Source organism: Macaca thibetana, chromosome Y (genome assembly GCF_024542745.1).
Source record: "Macaca thibetana thibetana isolate TM-01 chromosome Y, ASM2454274v1, whole genome shotgun sequence".
Taxonomy (NCBI): domain Eukaryota; kingdom Metazoa; phylum Chordata; class Mammalia; order Primates; family Cercopithecidae; genus Macaca; species Macaca thibetana.
In genome coordinates, this window is record NC_065599.1 from 10,121,282 (window position 1) to 10,142,388 (window position 21,107).

The 21,107-nt window shown below is 41.2% G+C and overlaps 1 protein-coding gene across 9 annotated transcripts in view; it reads right to left on the reverse strand.

The window, feature by feature from the left end:
- The window catches only part of TBL1Y (transducin beta like 1 Y-linked), a 231,985-nt gene that overhangs the window by 43,948 nt on the left and 166,930 nt on the right, over nt 1-21,107 (reverse strand). For 8 of the 9 annotated variants that reach the window (XM_050777736.1, XM_050777731.1, XM_050777733.1 and 5 more), the window contains one exon: nt 18,738-18,883. In XM_050777736.1, coding sequence (XP_050633693.1) covers nt 18,738-18,883 — 146 coding nt within the window. Of the gene's footprint in view, nt 1-5,917; nt 5,989-18,737; nt 18,884-21,107 lie in introns of those variants that run through there. The other variant, XM_050777738.1, reaches the window with a different exon arrangement.

Sequence of the window (21,107 nt, forward strand, 5' to 3'; positions counted from 1 at the left end):
TTTTCCAGTAATGGACATTGAACCTTAAACCTGACCCCAAAACCATCAAGATGGGAAATACCCCAAGCAAGACAGGGAGCAAGAAAGATAAAGATGGTAACAAAGATATCCCCCCCAGATAGCTCCCTAGGTCTCATGCTAAAACACTGAAAAGATGATGAAAGAACTAAACATAGAAAAAGCAACAAATGATAAAACATGGCTCTTTTATTTGGACTCAGTGACCCATCCTCAATGCCTCAATTTTCTGGCCAAAGTCTGAGTCAAACGAGGATGTAATGTGTCAGTTTCTAATCTGATATGTTAAAGCTAAAAGTCCATTGTGTTTCAAGAAGCAGGCTATGCCCTTTGTTGGAGGCAAGGACTTGCCCTCCTGTTTCCCTTAACAACAAGTAGGGAAGAACCTAATCTGGCACCTCAAAATGAAAGTCAGAGGAGCCGGCTCTCATGCCTAAAGATTCCAGCGCATGGGATCCCCTAGTCTATGTTCTCCCATTCAATGTCCCCAATCTTTCCCCTCACACAGCCACTGCCTCCTCAGATCCCATTCCAAATTCCCCCTCTACTCATGTTAGCCCTCCTCTTTATAACCCTGACTCTTGGGAATTACCATCCCACCACACTGTTCTCTCCCAACCTAAATACCCCTCTCTAAAATGACTCCAGCATGAGGTAGAACAATGTAAAAAAGATATTCAGAATTTTCCATTTCCCTCCGTACCTAAGAGGTCAGCTTGGACCCTCTTCCCTTTGAAAGAGGTATCACAAGGAGCGGGGGGCACTGCCTTCGTAAATGCTTCCCTAATAAGTTCAGAAGTTCAGAATTTTAAAAAGGAGCTTAAACTGCTACTAGATGAGCCTTACGGAGTGGCAGACCAAATTGAACAATTCTTAGAACCTCAGTTATACATTTGGGTCCAGTTAATATCCATCTTGGGCATTCTCCTTTCAGGGGAGAAAGAGTAGCTCCATTCCCCCCGGTCCCTCCCCTAGAGGAAGGAGGAGAGGGGAGAACAGCAGCATAAGCAGCTGGTAGAGGCACGGAAAGAACAGCAAACACAGAAAGAGAGAGAGAGAGACAGAGAGAGAAAGAGAGAGAGAAAGAGGGAGTCAAAGAGAGAGAAAGAGAGACAGAAAGTCAAAGAGAGAAAGAGACAGATAGAAGTAGTAAAGAGAAAACAGTGAACCCTATACTTTTAAAAGTCAGGGTAAATTTAAAACCGGTAATTGATAATTGAAGGTATTCTCTGTGACCCTGTAACACTCTAACCCGATTTTGTTGTCAGTATAAACAAGGGCATAGCCCAAAAGCACTCAGGCCACTGAAAACCCATAGCTTTCCTAATCAAAAATCCTTAACCCAGTAAACCCCGAATGGCCCAAATGCATTCAATCTGTAGTGGCACAGTGCTTTGCTAATACAAGAAGGTAGAAAAATAACTTTTAGAGGAAACCTCATTGTGAGCACACCTTACCAGTTCAGAACTATCCTAAGTTCAAAAAAAAAAAAAAAAAAAAAAAAAAAAAGCAAAAGGTAGCTTACTAACTCAAAAATCTTAAAGTATGGGGCTATTCTGTTAGAAAAAAGATCATTTAACATTAACCACTGATAATTCCTTTAACCCAGCAGGTTTCCTAACAGGTTATCTAAATCTTAATTAATTAACATAGAAAGGTCCAACCAGACCTAGGAGGAACTCCCTTCAAAGTCAGGATAATAGATGGTTCCTCCCAGGTGATAGAAGGAAAAAGACACGATGGGTATTCACTAAGTGATAAGGAAACTTTCTTTTTTTTTTTGAGACGGAGTCTCGCTCTGTGGCCCAGGCTGGAGTGCAGCAGCCAGATCTCAGCTCACTGCAAGCTCCACCTCCCGGGTTTACGCCATTCTCCTGCCTCAGCCTCCTGAGTAGCTGGCACTACAGGCACCCACCACCTCACCTGGCTAGTTTTTTGTATTTTTTTAGTAGAGATGGGGTTTCACCGTGTTCGTCAGGATGGTCTCAATCTTCTGACCTCATGATCCGCCTGTCTCGGCCTCCCAAAGTGCTGGGATTACAGGCTTGAGCCACTGCGCCCGGCCATGTAACTCTTGTAGAAGCAGAGTTAGGAAAATTGCCTAATAGGTCCCCTCAAACATGAGCTGTTTGCACTCAGGCAAGCCTTAAAGTAGTTACAGAACTAGGAAGAAACCATCTATGCCAATTCTAAGTTAATTTGGACTAAATCTCTTATTAATAGCAAAGGATAATTGAAATCGCAAGCTTACAAGGTTTTCAATGAAAGTAAATTTTGCTAAAAGTTAGCAGTGTAACATGTATTATGCTAACTTCTAATCTTGTGACCTGGGGCAGTCTAGTCCACAGACATGAGGAAAGTTCGCTTTGGAAAAGAATGGTTATCATCTTTGAGAGAGGGAAAAAAAAAAAAAAAGGGGGTGGGGGGAGAATGGGAGAATTTATGTAAAATGGAATGTTATATAGCAAATTCTTGTCCTAAAATAAATTTTAACTGGTTGTTTAAAGAAAGGGATGTTTGCAACAAGTCAGAAAGTTGAGGCATGTCAAACAATTGTCTGTGAAAATTGTGGGGGGGAAAAAGTTATAAAAGGGAATTTATGCAGGAAATGTTATATAATTTAAAAGCAATTAGGCCTCCTAAATGTGAAACTATAGAAGAAGCAGTTTATGTGCAAAGTGTATAAGGAAAGTAAAATATACCTTTGTAAAAGGATTATAAGGATGCACAAAAATGTGGATTTTTACCTACATTGAAAGGTTAAAAAATACATATTTTGTTTTAAAGGTTTAAAAGTTTTGAAACGTTAATTGTACAGAAAATTATGTGTGTAAAGATATTGGATAAAGTTAAAGGGGTGTCATCCAGTGTTTCTGTGAAATGGACATTAAAATAAAAGCACAACAGGTTTTTCTTAAAGCATCAACCTGCTCTTTAAGAAAAATTATGAAGGGTTAAAAAGACTCTATAAAAATCTTACCTTATGGTCAGACATTAAAAATTGAATATGCCTACAAGGTCTTATTAAAACTAAGTTTAACATTAATAACACACTAATATAAAGGTGAAATTTAGCTTATCTGGTATAAAAATCATACAGGAAGCATTGTCAAATATGGTGCTTGCTTTCTTTGGTCTAAAAACGAATAAAAATAGGTGCTAAAGGAAATTTCTCAATAAGATGGCACCAAGGACTACAAAGCCCACTGCTGATGTCCCCAGATTTAAAACAAAAGGTCAGTTTCTTCAAAATTACATACTTGGTTTATCTTCCACTTTCCTTTCCCTGAAAACTAAAGTCTTTTAGCAAAGGTACCACTCCTAGAATTTCCGGTAAACCAGCATCAGCCTGAGGATCACCTTCTCATCAAAGGGTGACAAGAAAGGAAACTCGAGCCAGCCTAGGAAGGACCCTACCTTGTGCTGCTAACCACCGAGTTCATACAGTGGAAGGGGGAGGGACTCATCACCACCAAGACAGCACCACCCCCTCCAGAGTCGTAAGCGATAGTCCCAGGGGAAAACTCTACTGAACTAAAGCTAAGAAAAATTTAACTCTTTTCATCTATTCTATTTCTCTTTCTTCTTTCCTTGCTCTATTGCTGACCATCTAGTTATTAACACAACCTAGTCAATTTCACCTCAAACCACTGCATTTAATGCTTGCCTTGTTATGCCCTTGGGGATTTGCCAAGTCAAAGACAGCTCTCTACTTCAGGAAAGTACCTCCGTCCCTCCTGACTCTCCTCAGACTAGGCATTAGTAAACCAGGACCATTTAATCCAGGGAGATTTTGATAAAGACTCCAGTGTCAACCAGGGGTCTTGCTCCCCAGTGCAGAGCCTTTATGCCATAGTTGGTCCAATATTCTGTGGACCGCTAAAGAGCAAGAATGGACTGCCCCAACTGGTTTTTGAAATTTCCTAAAAACCATACATGCATTTTACTAGAGGGACAGCACTCCCTGCTAACTGGCAGGTAAACCAGTGTAATTCTATACAGGTTATTATCTCAAACCCTCAAAGTTCTTCCCCATTCCTAAGCCTGTTCCCTTCTTTAAGTTGGTTTTATGGTATAGGGGCTGTGATTTCAAGGACAAACCCTGTTAGATTCTTTGAAATGCATTTCTTTGATCCCCCACCGCCTGTACCTTCTTCTAAGCCTTCTTCCAAAACCTCTCACAATGGAACAATTGTTCCTCCTCCATCTAATGACAAGACCAAGATGGCTATCATAAAATTTAAAGACTTAAAACAAACTTTGACAATTAAGACAGGATGTCAAGATGCAAGTGTCTGGTTGGAATGGATCAAATATTCCGTCCACACATTAAAAGAAAGCAGATGTTATGCTTGTGTGCACGGCAGGCCAGGGGCCCAGACTGTCCCCTTTCCACTAGGATGGTCCTTCAGTCGACCAGGCATGGGCTGTATAGTAGCTCTTTTCCAGGATTCTACAGCCTGGGGTAACAAGTCATACCAAGCTCAGTCTCTGCTATATCCTGAAGTTTGGCACCCTGTGGGTCAGCCCCCAAGGGCCATCCAGCCTCCATCTCCCAACACTAAGTTACTTCATGTCTCTCAAACAGGGAGAAAACTTATTGTTCCTTGGAGACCTGAAGGGATGCAGTGAGCTTAAGAATTTTCAGGAGCTTACCAATCAGTCAGCCCTTGTTCATACCCAAGTAGATGCATGGTGGTATTGTGGTGGACCTTTACTGGATACTCTGCTGAGTAACTGGATTGGCACTTGTGCTTTAGTCCAGCTGGCTATCCCTTTCACCCTGGCATTTCATCAACCAGAGGAAGGAAAAATAAGACATTGTAAAGTGAGAGAACACCCTTATGCATCCTTCAACTCTCACGTATATTTAGACACAATTAGAGTCCCACAAGGAATACCAGTCAATTTAAAGCCCAAAATCAAATAGCTGCAGGATTTGAGTCAACATTTTGGTAAGTGACAATTAATAAAAATGAAAACTGGATATACTACATCTACTACAACCAACAGCGATTTATTAACTATGCTAGAGATACTGTTAAATGATTAGCTGAGCAATTTGGGGCTACGTGCCAGATGGCTTGGGAAAATAGAATAGCCTTCGACATGGTATTAACAGAAAGAGGAGGAGTTTGCATCATGATTAAAACTCAATGTTGCACCTTCATCTCAAACAACACTACCCTTGATGGAAGTATAACAAAGGCATTGCAAGGTCTGACTGCTCTATCCAATGAATTAGCCAGCCACTCAGGGGTAAATGACCTGTTTACAGGATGGCTAGAAAAGTGGTTTGGTAAATGTAAAGGAGTAATAGCCTCAATTCTTACGGCAATTCCCTCACAGCTGAAATGGGTGTACTTATTCTTGTCAGGTGTGTGTCATACCATGCATCCATGGGTTGGTGCAGAGGCTCACAGAAACAGCACTTACTAAAACCTCCCTTAACTATCCTCCACCTTACCCAGAGAAGCTTCTTCTTTGGGAAAATTAAGCAAAACAACTAAGCCAAGACATGTTTAAAGAAAAAGTCAGAGAAGAAAGAGCTGTAAGGAAATACAAGGGGAGGGGTTGTTAGACGTGAGTTCTATATTTCTTTTCAAAGAATCAACATGTCAGTAGGTTCAATTCTTTACCTTCTACTTTTAAACTTAACTTCCTCATAAAGCAATCTTTTTCAATTACCTGCTCTATCCTGACTCATTTCAATCACCTGCTCCACCCTGACTCATTCTGATTACCTGCTCTGTCATAATCATTTTCCCCGCCAAATCACTTACCTGTCATTCTCGCCTCTGTGGTCTAACCCTAGCTAATAGAGGAACCACACAGCAGGAGGGGCCACATGAGTCAGGGATAAAAACCCCTTCCCCTTCCTTGTCGGGTGTGCACTCACCATTACTCCATCTGTAATTTGGATGTAATTTGGGTGTAAGGGTACACCCTTCTATAGAAGTAAGTTGTCTTTCTGAGAATTAAAAAGAAAATTTTAAATTTGAGTGTTATTTCTTTTGTGGCACTGAAACTTTATACAAAACAACCTGGAGCCCAGGAACCTGGGGTGAACAATTCCATGGTGGGCAAGGGGCAGGGAACATGGCAAACTGTTGTTAAGAACCACGTGTGACCACTTTTTTGGGTGTCAAACCCAGTTGCAGCATTCTGGACAAAAAGGCCATTTATTCTTGACAAACTGTGGTATCCCTGATGCAGTGATTCTCAATGGGGGGTAACTATGCCTCCTTAGGAGATATTAGGCAATGTCTGGAGACACTTTTGGTTGTCACAACTAAGAGAGGAGGAATGCTTCTGGAACCTGGTGGGTGGAGCCCGGGGATGCTGCTGAACACCTACAATGCCCAGGACAGCCCCACTACAGAGACTCAACCAGTCCTGAGTGCTGCCGTGGAGAATACTGAGTGCTGCAGTGGAGTGCTGCAGTGGAGAAGCCCTGTCCAGGTGCTATCGTGAGTGTGCAAAATCTCTGCAAATGACCATCCATTAATACAGGAGGCTAATACTTCAGAAGCAGAGCCCAAATGAGATGCCCACACCATTCAGGCCTGGATTGGAAGTCCATCTGTCCATGAGATTTAATAAAATAGGCACCTGCTGCTACTTGAAATGACTAATTGGGTTCAGGGTTAGACTAACTAGAGTCCTGACACAATTAACAACATTATTTTGTTCTGATTCATTTTTTTTTTTTTTAACATTCTTTGATTCTCTGATTTCCATCTACTGGAAAAAACTTTCCACACACATTTAAAAATACAGGAGGAAGTTCTTTCCTTGTGAAGCATGCCAAATATTCAAATCACATGAAACTCAATATGCCTTGGGGTAGTGTCTGGTGCATACGCAAAGATGTTTTTATACACCCTAAAGTTGAACAACCTCGGAAACGAGGAAAAATTGAAAGGCTCGTATTTCAGCTTAAGAACTAAGCAAAACATCACCCCAGATGACTTCTGATTACAAGACACTATTTGAAATAAGGGAAGCAATACAACCTATATAAACAACTAGCAGCATCACCTCTTCAGGCAACCTTGGCCCCTGATTCTGACCATGGAGTGGACAATGGTGACTGGTCAAGACACTTTCATATCCCCCTCCTCCTTCATATGTGCTCACTCAAATGAAAAAGCACATCACAAAATGCTGTAACTGTCCAAGACAGTAAAAACACGTCCTGTTTTTAAACTCCAAGAGCACACTGTCTCTCTCTCTCTCTCTCTCTTTCTCTCTCTCTTTCTTTAGAGGCAGGGTCTTGCTCTGTCACCCAAGTTGCTGTGCAGTGGCATGATCACAGCTCACTGCAACCTCAAACTCATGGCCTGAAGCAATCCTCCCACCTTGGCCTCCCAAAGTGTAGGGATTATAAATATGAGTCACCTCCCCTGGCCTGACACATTTTTTTAATGACTAGAAACCATTGTGACAAATGGGATGGTGTTTCATTGGCCCTCAGAGTGCTGGAATCTGGAGTGCCAAGGAAAGGAAGCTATGAAGGCTTCTCAATAGAGGATAGGCAGAAGGCAATGAGCAGAGGAAAATGGAGTCACAGTACCCTGAGACCTGAGATCTTGCTGGCCTCAAGCATGTGTCCTCCTAGAGAGGTAGGAAAATAGGGTGTGCATGCAGAGAACATAAGGTTGATTGACACTTCAGCTATGACAAGAAATTTCCTCTCCATAGGGTGTATACCAAGTAAATGACTTTGTAACTTTACTTCATCCTCTCCATTAACACAGGGTGTACACCAATGGAATCCTCTAGGGGGTATTTAAACTGTCAAAAATTCTGTAATGGGGGCCTTCAGACCTTATGCTCTCAGGGCCTCTCCCAAACTGTGGAGTGTAATTTCATTTTCAATAAATCCCTTCATTCCTTCCTTGCTTTGTTTGTGCATCTTATGCAATTTTTTCTTCAAGATGCCAAGAACCTGGACACACTCCATCAATAATATATTTTGGTGAGCCAGCCAGGAGAAACGCCAGGAGAAGGTAGCCCCAAAGTTTGGGATTTATGTTTCTCCTTTTCCTTTCTGCTCCATACAGGAGAATATTTCTCTCCCTCTTTTCCCTTCCAACTCTGAACCCTTGGGCAGCAGTGCCTAAACATGGAAGCAAATGCAGGTTTCTGGCTCTGCCAGTGAAACTAAAGGGTTTCCATGTAAAGAAGCCTGACTGTCACTGCTGATTTGCTTAAGAAACCAGGGTCTTTTTTGTTTTCTTCCCCCTCTTTCCTTTTTGGTCTTTCAGTGGCTGTTTCCTAGTAGCTCCTTGAAGATTGAGGGCAACTGGCTGGGGTCACTCCCTGATAGTGACCCGCAGAACGAAAGGGAAGTTATAACTGCCCTGCCCAGAAGGGAGATGGACTTTTTTTAAAAAATATTTTCTGGGTGTGGTCCCTGATCCCTACCTTCCGCATGGCTCAGAGAGAACTCACATGTGTTTCTGGTGACTTAAACCTTCTTTTCTTATGCTAAATTCTTTTCTTCCCCTATTCAACTGGCTAAGGACAAAATAAACCCACCCAATCTTCAGTTCCTATCATTAAAGTTCATGGAATGGCAAGCATGGGAAAGTGTAATAAGGATGTTAAAAGGTGTGGATTACACCTAGGTACCAAAGGAATGCTCATAGTAGGCTCTGGAGGGAAAGCAAACAAAGTGGCACTGGTACCCACCTAAGGTCAGAGAAATCTCACACTCTTAAGACTGGGCCCCACACGAAGACACTGCAGGATATCCTGCAGACCTTAACCTGTCCAAAGGGGACACTCTTGGCAGAGGTTCTAAGGTCTAGTCATAAGCCCTCCTTAGAATTTTCTCTCACAGTTGCAATGCTGCTTGTTTAGAAAATTATTCAGAATCTGAATTTTGGTGTCAAGTGAGAAAGCAGGATGGCGTTGCATGTATCCAGGCTTTTGTGCTGCTGTTGTAAGCAGGGGGCCTGGTTAACATGTGATGCCTCCTTTGGTATTCTTTGGACCCAGTGCTCTTTGGAATCTGGGAGGTTTGGACTTTAAAAATCAAACTGCCACAGAGACTGCTTTACCAGAAATTTTGGTGCACAGCCTTCACTGGATTATCTATGTTAAAAGTAAAGTAGAGGCTCCTCTTCAAACACTCTCCTCCCCATCTAACTAGGAATAAATAGTAACTTCTCTTAGAAGCAAAATTTATTCAAAGACATGTGCTAACATTGTTCTTAACTATCTGCTAGCTGTGATAAAGAAATCAATGTACTTTATGTTCTTAGCTCACACAGTTTAGCCTAAATATTTTTCCTGGCATGCTTATACTGGTCCAAGCAAGCATTAGGTCATAGCCTGTTCCTCTTCCCTACTTAAAAGTGTTTTTACCTTTCTCAACATTCCACTAGTTACTTCCTCCTTCCTTTGTTCTCCTCTACCTTTGCCTCTTTTAAAAAGTTCTAAGTTGCTAGCCAATCAGGTCAAATACAGAATGTGAGGTCCCATTCCAGGCAGTGGAAACCAGACACGGCAGTAAGGTGGACGCATCAGGTGATAAATGACCCTGTTTCCTTTGTTCAGTGTACTCTCATGGCAAAACTGCTGGCAAATGTACCCTTTCTGCAGAAAGTTAAAAAATGGGCCTTACTGAGGAAATCAAATTTATGTTTAAGTGCTGTTTCTTTATGGCACTGGGGAACAAGCATTACAAACATCTATTGGGGCAAAGAAAAACCAGCAAGCTTCTATTGCTATCTCATGGCCAAGGTTCTAAGGGATTGGATCTTTGTTTATGTGTGTGTATCCATATCTAGATGTCTTTATTTGTATGTGCACTCATTGTTATATGTAGTGTTTACCAAATTGATTTGTAAGTAAAAGAAAACTCATAAATTAAGTCTAGTCAATTTTTAAGTTCATGTGACTTACAAGTGTAACTAGCTTTAAAATTATTGGTGGAATAAAAAGAGAAATGCCTTCAGAATTGTCAGCATACATTTTGTCCAAATTTTATGTTGTCTTTGCAACCTGTGACCTGGAAGACCCAAGCCCTCTCCCTGCTTCAAGGTGTCATCCTGCCTTTGTGGACCAAACCAATGTTCATTTTACATATGTTGATTAATGTCTCACGTCTCCCTTCTTTAATAAAAATTATGTACAGTGAATAGGATAATTGTTTTAGGTAAACTTTTAATGTACATTAAAATCTTAAAGTTATTATTGATGTTCCTTTAATATCTGGGTCATTTCCAGTTAAGATAGGGTCATAAAATGTGGAACTGTTCTTATCCATAAATGCTCATAGGTGATAGTTCAGGATTTCTTGCTTTTTAGGGTTTCACTAAAGTTTTAGGTTACTAAGGATAAAAACTCTAATTAACATGTAATTCTGTATACAAAACGTGCCAGAAAGGGTTATGTTACTGGCAGAAAAAATAATCGTTTTGTCTAATTCAGAAGTTATCTAAAAGTTAAGTTCAAATTACAGATTTGAAAAGGTTACTTATGAAACAATGTAGTAAGTAATCATTAAGTAAGGCAGAAAAATGTGCAAAAGGTTGCGTATTTTGGGGTTTTTTTGAGACGCAATTTCGCTCTTCTTGTCCAGGCTGGTGTGCAATGTCGCAATCTTGGCTCACTGCAACTTCTGCCTGCCAGGTTCCACCAATTTTTCTGCTTGAAAATAGCTAGGATTACAGGTGCCTGCCACCCTGCCCAGCTAATTTTTTGCATTTTAGCAGAGACAGAGTTTAACCATGTTGGCCAGGTTAGAACTCCTGACCTCAGGTGATCCACCTGCCTCAGCCACCCCCAGTGTTGGGATTACAGGTAAGAGCCACCACGCCTGGCTGGAAAAGGTTTAAACAATCAAATAATCTTTAAGACATTCTTAGAGACATTTGGTTAATTAATACTTTCATAATTAAACCTTTCAGTCTCGATTACTGGTCACGTAATTAAAGTGAATTTATCAGTTGCACAGGATGCATAATATTAGTGAACTTAAAGATATTAAATTGTGTGTCAGGAATAAAATATTCAATATATGGGTTTTTTAAAAGCCTAGATAACACTGTAGTCTCCAGGGTAAATTGAGTAGGAACATTTAGGTTTGGTTTCCTGTTTGTTTTTGCTTCTAGTTTTCATTCACTTGCTGTCTATTCACTGGCTTTGCTTGAGTGTATGTGTATATGTACGTATATATATATATATCTCTCTCCATGATATTTTTTAGTTCCTAGTGGAAAGCTTTTTTTTTTTTTTTGGTTCTGTGAATATTTTATTTTCTATGCATTTCTGGCAAGTCATCATTTGTTCCATTTACCTTGAATTTCCAAGCTACCTTTATTGGGCCTGCAGAAATTAATGGAGCACACCAGCTTTCAATCCTTAAACTAACTTTTTGGATTTTAGGCTTCCTGCTACTTTAAGTGGGTTGAGAATACTCTCAACAATGGAATGTAAGTTACATGTTTTTCTCTCTGCCTAATTTCTCCAAAATTTTGAAACTATTTGGAAATATTCTTTTTTATTTTTATTTTATTTTGTTTGAGACAGAGTCTCATGCTTTTTGCCCAGGCTCAGTGCAATGGTGTGATCTCAACTAACTGCAACCTCTGCCTCCTGGGTTCAAGCAATTCTCCTGCCTCAGCCTCCTGAGTAGCTGGGATTACAGGCAGGATTAACTGGTTAAATAAAAGGTAATAGTCACTGTTTATCTCCTCTGGAAGTTTTAATTAATAAAAAAGTTTAATTAATTGGTTTAATAATAATAAAAGCTTAAATCAAATATTTTGTCAGAAAAGTTAAAAAGTGCAATGCGTTGGGCAAGGACTTCATGACTAAAACACCAAAAGAAATGTCAACAAAAGCCAAAATAGACAAATGGGATCTAATTAAACTAAAGAGTTTCTGCATAGCAAAAGAAACTACCATCAGAGTGAACAGGCAACTTACAGAATGGGAGAAAATTTTTGCAATCCAGCCATCTGACAAAGGGCTAATATGCAGAATCTACAAAGAACTTAAACAAATTTACAAGAAAAAATGAAACAACCCCATCAAAAAATGGTCAAAGGATATGAACAGACACTTTTCAAAAGAAGACATTTATGCAGCCAACAGACACATGAAAAAATACTCATCATCACTCGTCATCAGAGAAATGCAAATCAAAACCACAATGAGATACTATCTCACACCAGTTAGAATGGCAATCATTAAAAAGTCAGGAAACAACAGGTGCTGGAGAGGATGTGGAGAAATAGGAACACTTTTACACTGTTGGTGGGACTGTAAACTAGTTCAACCATCATGGAAGACAGTGTGGCAATTCCTCTAGGATCTAGAACTAGAAATACCATTTGACCCAGCCATCCCATTACTGGATATATTCCCAGAGAATTATAAATCATGCTGCTATAAAGACACATGCAAACATATATTTATTGTGGCACTATTCACAAGAGCAAAGACCTGGAACCAACCCGTATGTCAATCAATGATACAATGGATTAAGAAAATGTGGCAAATTATACACTGTGGAATACTATGCAGCCATAAAAAAGGATGAGTTCATGTCATCTGTAGGGACACGGATGAAGCTGGAAACCATCATTCTGAGCAAACTATCCCAAGGACAGAAAACCAAATACCACATGTTTTTAGTCATAAGTGGGACTTAAACAACAAGAACACTTAGACACAGGGCGGGGAACATCACACACTAGGGCCTGTCGTGGGGATGGGGGGTTAGGGGACGGATAGCATTAAGAGAAATACCTAATGTAAATGACGAGTTAATAGGTCCAGCACACTACCATGGCACATGTATACGTATGTCACAAACTTGCACATTGTGCACATGTTCCCTAGAACTTAAAGTATGATTAAAAAAAAAAAGTGCAGTGCATTTTATTTAATTCATATGACTTGAGTAATCTTTGGGAAATAAAGATGATTTTAAAAGTTATTGGTAAAATATAATTCTCTTCAAAATGTAAATAAATATGTGGTGTAAATTATGTCCAAATATTAGGTTTGCTGAATGCTTTAAGGTTATAAGCTGCTTCTTTCGCTTTTGAGAATTGTTTAACTTGTCTGCTTTCCAGCTAGGTAAGTCCTGGGGACATGTGGAGTTGGCCACACCCCTAGCTATGCTGGAAACAATCAGACCTTATCAACACCTAGTACATAATTAATATAACTTAACAGGTTTTATGTTAAAATTAAATTGCTAAGAATCAACATTGCAACATGCAATTAAGACTACCAGAAACAGTTTTACATGTAAGGTGTGTAAGAACATAAGAACTTCTTTAAAATTTCTGAGTCATAATTCTGGCAAAATACATAATTTATGGTAATCTGAATTCAAAAATCTAACTTCAGTTTCAATGTCTTTCCTAATGCACGGCTTTTTGGATGGATCAGAGGGCCCCTGAAAACATCCAGAAAAGAGATAAATGGGATTATTTGACATGTTAGGTACACGGGATTGCAAACATGATGTTCAGTCTTTTTTACATTATACTTTTGTGAATAACACTAACATATGTTCCAAAATTGTACTGGGTTTCTAAAATTTTAATGTCTAAGTATGTTTATTATGCTGTTGTTGTAAACCACAGAAATACCCAGATTTCCTTGTATAAAGCAGCTAACTGAAGTAAAACAAAAAATTTATCAAATATCGGCTGGGAGCAGTGGCTCACACCTGTAATCTCAGCACTTTGGGAGGCCGAGACAGGCGGATCATGAGGTCAGGAGGTCAAAACCATCCTGGCTAACATGGTGAAACCTCGACTCTACTAAAAATACAAAAAACTAGCCGGGTGTGGTGGTGGACACCTGTAGTCCCTGCTACTCAGGAGGCTGAGGCAGGAGAATGACGTGAACTCGGGAGGCGGAGCTTGCAGTGAGCTGAGAGCGTGCCACTGCACTCCAGCCTGGGCGACAGAGCAAGACTCTGTTTCAAAAAATTAAAAAAATAAAAAAATTAATCAAATATCAGGAAAATACTTTGTCAGATTTTCATGTTAAAGCAGCTGATACTGAAATTTTTTAAAAACACAATTTGAATAAATGCCACAGTCTCAGTTGCATTACCTATGATAACCCAGGTTATCATAAATCAGTGCTATGCACCTAATTTGGAAAAACAACTGGTATTCAAGAGGACACATCAAATGTTAATTAGGCATGGACTCATGAAGAACCAAGAGGATGGCCACCTTGTCCTTCCTGAGTCCTTAAAGTTCTTATTACTAAAAGTTCTGCATGCCATGACTCAGCATGGAAAAGATAAAATAACCCAAATTGAATACATTGGTGTGGTAACTTACAAATTCTTCAGGTACATTTGGTCAGCTTGTGGGCCATTTTATAAAGGGATTTCATTCAATTATTATTTTCAGTGCATGTTCTGGTTGAATAAAAGTTTTCCCATGCAATTGGGCTGATGTTACAACAGCAAATTATTATGCTACAGTGTATTTTCAGCAGGTAAAGAAAGCTTTTTATGGTTTGGATCTTCTGAGAACATCAAAGAAAGACTGTTTTTGCCATCCACACTACAATGTACGTTTTGCACATGCAAAACTAAAAGTACACTTAAAGAACACCCTAGAACTTAAAGTACACTTAAAGAACACTTCTACACTGTTGTGTTAGGGACCTGGGGCTTTGGGCTTATGGTCTTACAACTGAGAAGGGTCCCTCCATGCTCTTGGAACTGTACACCCATTGGAACTCTTAAGGTAAAACTAACAGGGAAATTTCTCACAAAAAGAAGATGGTATCCTTGATGTGAACAGCTTTCCCCAAGTTCACAGATTAAGACTTCTACTGTCAAGAAACTCTTATCTTTGAATATTTTCTTTTGCTTATACCTCTGTGAACAACAGGAGTGGAAAAGGGGTCTCTTATGTGCACTTACATTTATTTTTGAAAGAGTTTGTAGCCAGCCTTATATATGGATAAGTTTATTCTTTGATAGATAAAGGATAAAGGCCTAATGCAGGTAAGAAACTTCAATGATACATACGTTGCCTAGTAATCAGTCAAAAACAAAACACTGGTTCACTTCTCTTAATGCACATCATGGCTTAAAGAGAACACTGCTAGGAGGCCTTCACTCTTCTAGAAGGGAATCATTTGTTAGGTCCTTTTTCAGTGGTTTAAAGTAAAACAGGCAATGACTAAAAATCTAGTTCCTATAATAGGCTCTGTGGCACATTCTATGGCACAGTTATACAAGAGACTTTAAATTCTCTTGTGAAAGTTATGCTAAATAATAGAATTGGCTGAACAGATAAGTACCTGTACAGCTGCTGACACTTGAGGCCTATGGAGAAATACATCAAATGAAGATTACAGAGATTCAGGGGTAGGTGAATGATGAACGGACTGCTTAGAAAATGAACTGACTATTTAACTCATTCTTTGATCTATTTGATTTTAGAAGGTTTGGCTTATGGGGACTTTATGTAAAGAACATACTCCAAACTCTTGGTATTATCCTCCCAATAATCGTAATAATAGTCTCCCTAGTGTGCTATACTCTCTCGAGGGTTTTAAATGCTTTCCTGCAGCCATCTCTAGAACATCAAATGGTCACTTTTCAAGTGGAATGACAAGAGCTGAAAGTAATGTGTGACCCTGAGGAAAGTGTAACCTATGAATGACATGCTGAGACCAGTAACCCAAAATGACTGTAACTCAGAGTAGCAGTAAGGTCCTACGTTTTGGTCACACTCTTACCTAAGTGAGAACCTGATCAAAAAAGGCAAATTTTAAAACAAAATTCTGGGAGATCATTGTTTTGGACTAAGCTCATGCAATAAACCCCAACAGACAAAACCAAACCAAAATGCAGTCATTTATGCTAAGACTTTAAGGAAACGCAGATCCTAGAACACACCACAAGCCAGGTTTTGCTTTCCTCCTGCAAATCTCTATAACATTCCTGACAGTGTAAGTATCCACCTGCTGAAGTTCCCATTCAATCTTTTAACCAAATGCATTTCCTCTCTCCTGGAGACCATCAAGCTTCAGATAATCATGCAACAACAGCTCCCGTCACTTCCAGGTGAAGACACCAACCCTGGCCATCAAGGAGCTATCCTGCCTCCACTAGATACGGCAGGGTGGAGAGTTCCATGATCCCCAATAGGTAGGGACTATGCCCCAAGCCAGCATGAAGCAGTTACAGAAAAAAGACCATTGGTCTCTCTGCCTCCCATAAATATTTATGAGGATCACATCTCTTAGTGGGGAATGAGGCAGGGAACATAAGGTCGATTTGCACATCAGTTATGACAGGAAATATCCTCTCCATAGAGCGTATGCCGAGTAAGCGACTTTGTAACTTTACTTCATCCTCTCCATTTACATACAGTGTACACCAAGGAACCAATGGTATCCTCTAGAGAGTATTTAAACTCTGAAAAATTCTGTAATGGGATCCTTGAGCCCGAATGCTTGGGCTTGGGCTCCCCTGCTGTGGAATGTACTTTCATTTTCAATAAATCCCTTTATTCTATCCTTGATTGTTTGTGTGTTTTGTCTAATTATTTGTTCAAGACACCAAGAACCTGGACACCCTCTGCTGGTAACACTAGGATAACGACACTGCATGGTGCTGGACAGGGCAACCTGAAGACCCCAGGGGTCCAAAATGAAGAAGGGAAAAAGATGGACGGTTGCCAGGGAAGAAAGAGCATGAGAGAGGCACAGACACCAGAGTTTTTACAGCTATGGCTTTGTGCAAAATGGTGGGCAAAAATACAAGAAAAAATGAGGCAGGTACAGGGGCTCACATTGGTAGTCCCAGCACTTTGGGAGGCAGAAGTTGGAGGATCAGTTGAACCCAGCAATTTCAGACCAGCATGGGCAACATGGCAAAACACCATCACCATACAAAATACAAAAATCAGTTGGGTGTGCTGGCATGCACCTGTACTCACAGCTAGTTGAAAGGCGGAGGCAGGAGGATCATGTGAGCCCAGGAGGTGGAGACTGCGGTGAGCTATGATTGTGCCACTGCACTCCAGCTTGGGTAAAAGAGTGAGACCCTGTCCACCCCACACACACACCCCCCCCCCAAAAAAAAGGAGAAAAGAGAACAGGATATATTACTTTGTGATTTTCTAGAAGAGGTTTTTAAACCATGAAAAGAAAGCAACATAACATGCTGCAAAGAAGAAAGGTTTTTAAGGGTGAGACCGGTTCCTAGGAAGACAGGATAGAGGGAATCCTGGAAAAATCCAACTACCAGGTAGAAAACGGAGAAGTTGGGCAGAATCATGTACTTTGGTCAGAGTAGGAGAAACAGGAACAGAAAGAGGGAGCTGGAGACTGAGGAATCAACAACAGGGACTGCAGGCACAGTGGCGCATGCTTGTGGCCCCAGCACTCTGGAGGCTGAGGAAGGAGGATCATTTGAGCTTTGGAAGTTCAGACTGCAGTGAACTCTGATAGTGCCTCTGCACTCAAGCCTGGTTGCAGAGGAAGACCCTGCTTCAAAAAAAATTAAATTAATTTAAAAACAAAATAGAAACAGGTGAAGGTGGCAAGAAAGGTTGTGGATTCCAGAAGTTCCCAGAAGTTGAGAAGATCTTCACTATAGATTCCCGAGACCACAGCAGAATGGGGCAAGAGAGGGAAAGGGGTGTTGTTTAAAACCAAAATTGGTATAAAACTGGCACAACACCTTATTGTGGTACAATCTAAAAAGTGGGATGGGATACCAGCCAAATGCATAATTTTAATGTGTATTTATGATTCCATCCTCCCACCCCATCAGCTCTACAACTATGCTGATAATGAAAACATCCCTTGAGATTCTCTTTAACACAAGAGCTATCACCTCTCTGCCCTGATGCAGCCTCTGGTGATGCCCTGTCAGGTTCTCAGGAAACATAGTTTCAACCTACTCCAAGAAATCAAGAAGACAGAACAAGTCATAGTGTGTGCAAGGCAAAAGTCCACTCCGAAGCCCAGAGCAGTTGAAGGTCTGCTGCATCTTTTTCAACTGTGGCAGTGTAATTGTTAACATGAGTCAGCAGCCAGTGAGTCTGCGTTTAAGTAAAATATACAGACCCATGTCGGAGGGGCACTGGAAACTTGCTACTGTGTATACACACAACCAATCAGTAAGATGTTAAAGTGGGGTGGGAAACCAGTGTTCTTTCTTTCTCTTTCTCTCTCTCTCTCTTTCTTTCTTTTAGATATGTGGTCTTCTTTCCTTCCCTTCCTTCTCTCCTTCCTTCCCTCCTTCCTTCCCTCCCTCCCTCCCTCCCTCTTCTCTCTCTCTCTCTCTCTTTCTTTCTTTCTTTCTTTCTTTCAGATATGCAGTCTCACAGGGTTGCCCAGGCTGGAGTGCCCTCAGGTGATCACAGCTCACTGCAGCCTCGACCTTGTGGACTTAGACAGTATCATCCTCAGGAGCTGGGACAACAGGTGTGTACCAGCACACCCAGCAAATCTTTACATTTTTTTGGAGAAACGGTGTTTTCTGCCAGGTTGTCCAGCTGGTCTCAGACTCCTGGCTCAAGTGATCCTTCTGCCTCAGCCTCCCAAAATCCTGGGATTATAAGCATGAGCCAGTGCACCCTGCCACTGAATTAATCCCAAATGCCAGAGGGAAATATATGTTAGCTTCCAGTGTGTTCCAAGCTCTTGCACCTTCCCAAGGCTCCGCTGTTCGGGGGCCAGGCCTAGCAGCTACATACCTTGTTGATGCTGATCTCAGCCTCCACATACTGCAGTCCCTTCTGCAGAATGGAGATGAGGGCAGCTGGTGGCACTAGCGTCCCATTAATGTTGGACTGGCTGATGTGGCTCTCGATCCCAAATGTGAAAGCCGAGTGGGAAAAACCTGCAGCAAGACGGGAAAGGTGACATTGAGTGAGACCCAAATTGAAGGAAGGAGGCGCAGTCATTGAGATCTGAAGGTGGTCTGCAAATTTCAAACATATTTAATTTGTGGGCTAAGACAGCACCATAGGACGCCCAGGGGCCCTTCTGATTTGGGTTCAGTAAGGTGAAAAAGGGCAGGGGGAGAGGGAGAGATTTCAGTCCCAGGAAAACCAAAATTGGTATGTTGGAACAAGGCCCTTTAAATGGTAGAACCATTTCAGTATTGTTAACAAGGCAGAGAACAGGGTGGGCATGGTGGCTCACAACTGTAATCCCACCACTTTGGGAGACCGAGGCAGGTGGGTCACCTGAAGTCAGGAGTTGGAGACCAGCCTGGCCAACATGGTGAAATCCTGTCTCTACTAAAAATAGAAAAATTAGCTGGATGTGGTAGTGTACACCTGTAGTCCCAGCTACTCAGGAAGCTGAGGCAGGAGAATAACTTCAACCCAGGAGACGGAGGTTGCAGTGAGCCAAGATTACGCCACTGCACTCCAGTCTGGGCGACAGAGCAAGATTTCATTTCAAACATAAATAATAAATAAATAAATAAATAAATAAATAAATAAATAAATAAATAAAGAGTTTGCCCTGCATGCCCCAGTTGGACATTCCTGTTACACAGATTTGACTCCAGGATCCCCCCAACTCCATGGTTCACAATACTCTGCAGAAGCTCACGCTGAAGCTACTCTGTGTCACCCGCTGCAAGAACATAGTGTACCTTTCTTCAGCCCAAGATAAGGAAACAGCAAACACTGAACCCCAAGTGCACTGGGGGCAACTGCATTACAACCTGAAGTCCAAAGACGGAAACGAGCCTGTTCTGCACTGATTGTTGTGGCGCTGAATTATTTTCTCAAAATACCAGGAGTTTTATGTTTTCTAACAGATACTGGCTCTTTTCCTCTTCTCTCCCAGTGCATCATCTTTTTCATTGCCTCTGTAGGAAGCTGTTGATCAATGACGCTTGGCCATTTAAAGGTATTTTCAGATCAGCTTTGAATAAAGGTTCCTATTTAAAGAGCCTTTATTTAAATAATAAATAAAGGGGGGCAGAGGATCAGTACTGAATACACAGAAAGCCATGCCTTGCTCTTGCGGATGATGTCTGCTTCAAGGAAAGAAGGCAAGGTCACCGAGCATCTGTGGAAGTCTGGAGGTGATAGGGAAGCTGTGACAGCCCTTCATCAAGGAGAGGGAGGTGGCATCCTACTGCCAGCAAGTCTCGGGTGCTGCAGGGAGTTTCCTAATAGAGGCAACCTTGCCTGGCAGGGCTGGGTCACTTTGCCTGGTGCAGAGGCAGCCTGGGGGTGCACTGGATCCTGAAATTCCTCACTGTGTTTTTGGAGGATATAAGCCAAGTTTCTTTACAAGAACCTAATCTTTACCTTCTTACTTGTTTCTCTCTATATATTCACTTTCCTTTTCCTCTACCCATTCCTACCAAATGAAGCAACCCACCCTTGTATTCATCAATGACTCTATTCTCTGCTATGCTATATATACCAAGTTTCACCTGCAAGCTTTTATCATTGAGGTGTTCAGTAAAGTGCAGAATACAAAAACTCCAGTCAATGGGTAAAGCAGGACCTCATTGCATTATTGGCCCAAGGCTCCACTGCATGAAATCTTCCTTATCTACTCTGGGCTGCAGTGATTCCTCTCTCATAATGACTCTCATGGCTGATGGGGGCCACTCACGTGGCTCCTACTGAATGGCTTTAAGCCTCTCAGCATCATTCTGATGCTGCCCCTCACCCCTTGATAAATCAGGTCTCTTTCACATAGAAAGACAAACACTGGAGACATCAGGTCAAGGTTCATGTGATAAGAGGATGAAACAAAATGTGAACCATAGGCTATGTGACTCCGAGATTCCACTTTTTACCTTACACTTCAAGATCTTTTGAGAATAATAGCAGTCTCCTACTGCTCAATTTGTAGGGCTGGGCCTGAGATTCAAGGCTGGGTAGCCAGTAAACACTCTCAGCCACCATGAAACAGCATCAAGAAACGTCTACTGAATGCAGCAGAATACAGCATTAGGTGCTGATGATGCCTCCTGAAAAACAAACCTCATTGCTGACAGATCAACTGTGGAAGGAAACTCTCATGCTTCTGGCATATTTTATTCATCCAGTCTCACTCATTCATTCCTGCAACCAGCACTGGGCCACAGA